The sequence below is a fragment of the Haplochromis burtoni genome, unplaced genomic scaffold (genome assembly GCF_018398535.1).
Source record: "Haplochromis burtoni strain Fernald_Lab_line unplaced genomic scaffold, NCSU_Asbu1 Contig_454, whole genome shotgun sequence".
In the NCBI taxonomy this organism is placed as follows: domain Eukaryota; kingdom Metazoa; phylum Chordata; class Actinopteri; order Cichliformes; family Cichlidae; genus Haplochromis; species Haplochromis burtoni.
This window is the reverse complement of record NW_024582815.1, coordinates 138,497-143,545: the sequence shown is the minus strand read 5'-3', so window position 1 is coordinate 143,545 and position 5,049 is coordinate 138,497. Positions and strand designations below refer to the sequence as shown.

At 43.5% G+C, this 5,049-nt stretch overlaps 1 protein-coding gene across 1 annotated transcript in view; it reads right to left on the bottom strand.

Moving 5' to 3' along the window:
* tec (tec protein tyrosine kinase) overlaps positions 1 to 5,049 on the bottom strand; it is a 27,344-nt gene that overhangs the window by 20,614 nt on the left and 1,681 nt on the right. Inside the window, exons 2-3 of the mRNA XM_005949682.3 lie at positions 3,328 to 3,531; positions 292 to 396 (exon numbers count right to left, since the gene is read on the bottom strand). Of these exons, the coding sequence (XP_005949744.1) occupies positions 292 to 396; positions 3,328 to 3,465 (243 nt within the window). The 5' untranslated portion in view covers positions 3,466 to 3,531. The remainder of the gene's footprint in view (positions 1 to 291; positions 397 to 3,327; positions 3,532 to 5,049) is intronic.

Here is a 5,049-nt window from a genome sequence, read left to right as displayed (position 1 = left end):
GTTGCCTAATAATTATGCACACCTGATATAGGGTGTTGATGTCATTAGACCACACCCCTTCTTATTACAGAGATGCACATCACCTAATATGCTTAATTGGTAGTAGGCTTTGGAGCCTATACAGCTTGGAGTAAGACAACATGCATGAAGAGGATGATGTGGACAAAATACTCATTTGCCTAATAATTCTGCACTCCATGTATTTGCATTACTATTCATTAACTCGGCAGTATGCATATAAAGAAAGAGGTCTCTCTGGTTGCAGGTGAGAGTGTGGTAGTGTGTTTGTACCTGAAAGGGGTATTTGTTCTGGCAGGGGATGACCCCTCCTCCATTCTTGACAATCTCCACACATCTGATGCGACTCACTTCGATGGAGCCCCTCTTGAACTTCTTCTGTTGATGCAAACATCATGTTATTTTTTAATGTTTGCTGTCTTTGTAATATTATCCAACTTGCAGTCTTAGACACTTTGACATTTTGTGCTGACATAGCATATTTGCACATTAGCAGTATTCAAATGATTGTTGAACTAATTTGACATGTAACTCATTTCCTTCAGCAGAATTTTTGATTTAAACTGGGATAAGAGCCCTGTATGCAGCTGTGTGGGCATTCCTGGAAAAACTGAAAGTGAACACTCAGCTTAAAACAGGGTGTTGCTACCTGAACCAACGAGATGTTTAAACAGACATTTTCAGTTTCACAGTTGAAGGGCATAAATCATATTAAAACAATGTAGATTGATGACACTTTCACACCTGTGCAGTACAAATGAACCAGAACCATTAGCTTAACTTAATATAAAAAGAGATAAATGACTATTCTGGCTCAGTGTAACATTACAGAGCTACTGCTGACTCAAATGACTTTAATGTTTTTTGATGAAACAGCCACATGTAGCTGCTATTTACTTAAACAAAAGGTTAAAAATCACCATTTCAAAGGTTAAAAGTCAGGAGAAAAAAAAGGTACCACAAAAGCAAAATTACAATATGTACCAAAAAGAGAAGAAAAGTCATTTTTTAAAAGGCAATATTTTGATCCAAAGTATCATGCATGAAAAACTGGTATAAAATGACCAAATGCCAAAAAAACTTGGTATAAGAAAAGATGCTTTTCTTCCCTGGAAGTTAGACTTCTGCATCATCTCTGCTGTTGTTGAATTCTCCGAAAGCTTTCACTTCAGCATTCTTTGAAAACCGCGTCTCTCTCTAATAATGTCTCTAAAATAACTGCTGAACAGGAGCCCAGCTTGCTGTTTCCAGTTTTCATCTTCAAGTAAGCTGACTGGATACTAAACATGTTTCACTGGCAAGTTCAAACATCTAATTCCCAGACTATGCTATAGGATTATAGTATAGAACCAGGTAAGCATGAACTCTGAACCAGTGCTTCTCCTTATTGTCTGTTATTTGTGTCTTGTTCCTATAAAACATGGCCAAAGTTTCAAAATGAAGTCACTACATGTATGTGAGCCAAAACTCACGTTGTTGACTGTTGCGAGCTCTCCTTTTCTGTCCTTTTTTCCCCCCAGTTTTGGTTTTGGATCTGTATGATGTCATAGAGAGGGGATATCCCTAATATGGTCATTAAAACCCACAATCATTTATTTCTATGAGAGGCAGCCAGTCAGAAGAAGCTCTGTTAAAGTAAGGGTGGCCTTAACTGAAGGGGGTTAAATCAGGTTGTAGGAGAGACTGTAAAAAAATAAATAAGAGTTGTTTTTGTATTTTAATCATGCAAAATTACTCCAATAAAGTTCAAGAATAAAGTTACAGAGCTGGACATGAGCAGAATAAGTCGGCTTTAAGAAAAAGAAAAAATGATCAGATTGTCAGTGCTCGTCTTCCTCATGATCCATCACAATTCACAGGTTGTTATAATGTCTGGGAACTAAAATCCCTAAAATCCACTGAGATGTCAGGGAGACTTACAGTCACATCATGTACAAATCAATGTTGTTTCACTAAAGTCTAACCAGTACTGTAGGAGTGGAAGATGAACGCTTCATCATCACATAATCTCATCAGTACTAAAGGAGCTAAAAATAAAAATACAACATCCATCCATCTTCATCCGCTTTATCCGAGGCCGGGTCGCGGGGGCAGCAGCCTAAGCAAAGAGGTCCAGACCTCCCTCTCCCCAGCCACCTCCTCCAGCTTATCCGGGGGAACACCAAGGCGTTCCCAGGCCAGCCGAGAGATATAATCTCTCCAGCGTGTCCTGGGTCTGCCCCGGGGCCTCCTCCCGGTGGGACATGCCTGGAACACCTCACCCAGGAGGCACCCAGGGGGCATCCTTGTCAGATGCCCGAACCACCTCAGCTGGCTCCTTTCGATGTGGAGCAGCAGCTGCTCTACTCTGAGCCCCTCCAGGATGGCCGAACTTCTCACCCTATCTCTAAGGGAGAGCCCAGCCACCCTTCGGAGGAAGCTAATTTCTGCCGCTTGTATCCGCGATCTCGTTCTTTCGGTCACTACCCACAGCTCGTGGCCATAGGTGAGGGTAGGGACGTAGATCGACCGGTAAATTGAAAGCTTCGCTTTTACACTCAGCTCCCTCTTCACCACGACGGACCGGTGCAGCGTCCGCATTACTGCAGCTGCAGCCCCAATCCGTCTGTCGATCTCCGGCTCCCTTCTCCCATCACTCGCAAACAAGACCCCGAGATACTTGAACTCCTCCACTTGGGGCAGGAACTCATCCCCGACCCGGAGTGGGCACTCCACCCTTTTCCGGCTGAGAACCATGGCCTCAGATTTGGAGGTGCTGATCCTCATTCCCGCTGCTTCACACTCGGCTGCGAACCACTCCAGTGCGAGCTGGAGGCCCTCACTCGATGAAGCCAACAGAACCACATCATCTGCAAAAATCAGAGATGAGATTCTGAGGCCACCAAAGCGAAAGCCCTCCGCCACTTGGCTGCGCCTAGAAATCCTGTCCATAAAAATTATGAACAGAACCGGAGACAAAGGGCAGCCCTGGCGGAGCCCATCACCCACCGGGAACGAGTCCGACTTATTGCCGGCAATGCGAACCAAGCTCTCGCAACGGTTGTATAGGGATCGAATGGCCCGTAGCAATGGGCCAGACACCCCATATTCCCGCAACACCTCCCACAGGACACCCCGAGGGACACGGTCGAATGCCTTCTCCAAGTCCACAAAACACATGTAGACTGGTTGGGCAAACTCCCATGCACCCTCAAGTATCCTGGAGAGGATAAAGAGCTGGTCCAGTGTTCCGCGACCAGGATGAAAACTGCATTGTTCCTCCTGTATAAAATGTAAAAATACAACAAATGAACAGAAACTGAAAGCGACCTCAGCTCTTCCATCGTAATATGTCAGCCGGCTCTTGGTGAGGACGAACAGCCTCTCCTTGTAGTTCAGCGGCGACGTCCTCTTCTTCTGCTGCGAACGCTTGATTAGCATCTCCTCCAACAGCAGGTCTGCACTCATCCTGGCCCCGCCGACGGCCTCAGCCCATTGGTGGAAGACGTCAGACCGCAAAGGTATGGAACTGATCTAAGAGAGATGACCAAATTCTCAGATATAACTCATTCCTCCTTCCAGATAAACACACCTTTAGATTTGTTGTTCCAAAAAAGTTAATACATTTCCTGAGATGAAACAAATTAGAACCAGGTCTGTATCATCAATATGGCCACAAACAGGAAGTCCTCCTTTGTCTGTGACCACATTGTTCTTCTACCACAGTAGAACTTTATCTTCAATAAATGCTGTCTCCTACATTTCTGGTGGTACGGAGCTTTTTGGGAAGCTGGACACAGCGAGCAGCTCTGAGGGGTTTTATTGCACTTTCTGTGGAAGCCTTATTTAGCAGGAATTTATTTTTGGTCATTACATCCACCCGTACTCTGAGGAAGTGCAGCCATCTATACCGAGCTTTCATTATGACTTATTTCTGTCTGTCTGATTCTGCTTTTTTTTGTCTTTAGAGCCACAAGGCTCATAAGCAGCGTCTCTGTTTACATGCGACGCACACTGATTTCCTTTATTTCACCGGCAACGCTCAGTTATCTTTATAATAACACAGTTTAGTTTCACTTGTGTCAACTCATTACACCTCAGCCTTTGTTGTTTATTTTCTTCTAGAAAGATGTGATTCATCCAGGATAAGATTTAAGAAGGGCTCACAGATCTCTTTTTACTTTTAAGAGTGAATAACATGATTTCAGTTTGGTTTCTTCTTTTTCTAAGTTGAAGCTGCTCTGTGTAACACCATAAAAACACCACATATGTCGCTTTAACAAAGTAATGAACTCTAATGACCTTTGCACTCAGTGGCTTCACAAGCTATTCATTCACTGTCAGCTCATTATGCAGTGATCACATAGCTCTCTTGCTGATTATCAGCTCATTTGCTGTGATTGATTCAATGTCCCAAGTTCAATCAGCACAAACTACTGAGTGTGATTAATAAAAACATGTGGGCATGTAATTCATCGACTAGAAATGACCATAGTCACTAGCATTTATGGGTAGGTGAGTAGCATATTAAGCTTACAAACCACATCCGATAGTCAGTACATCTTTTGTGGCGGTTAACCATCCAGTAAAACACTGAGTCAATCGATAATGTCAAAGTAAAAGAGGTGTTTTGTCTCGAGCTGATGCAGGATGTGCTCTTATCTGTGTCCGCCAAAGCTCTTCTCTCAGTTTGAACTTATCAGGTGATTTACAAATTTGGTTGGTAAGTAATAAGTAATTCCGTGCAAATCTATCAGAGGCAAGGCAAATGGTTAGCTGCACTACACAGAAGCCTTTTGTTTCTGCTGTGTGAAACAAGTAATGTGAGCGTTCAACATCAGGAGGCAGATGGGGTCGGGCGTGACCAAGCAGCAACATTTGAGGTTAAAAATACATGCCAATGCTCAAGTGCCAACACATTTCCCACAGGGGCCACCTTAAACTGTCACCAAAAGTGCATAAATACCCACGGACTCCTAATTTTACGATTCTCAAATTCAGCTGTGGAAGTCACTTTTTTTTTTTTTTTCTTAAAGCAAAAAAAGGGGGGGG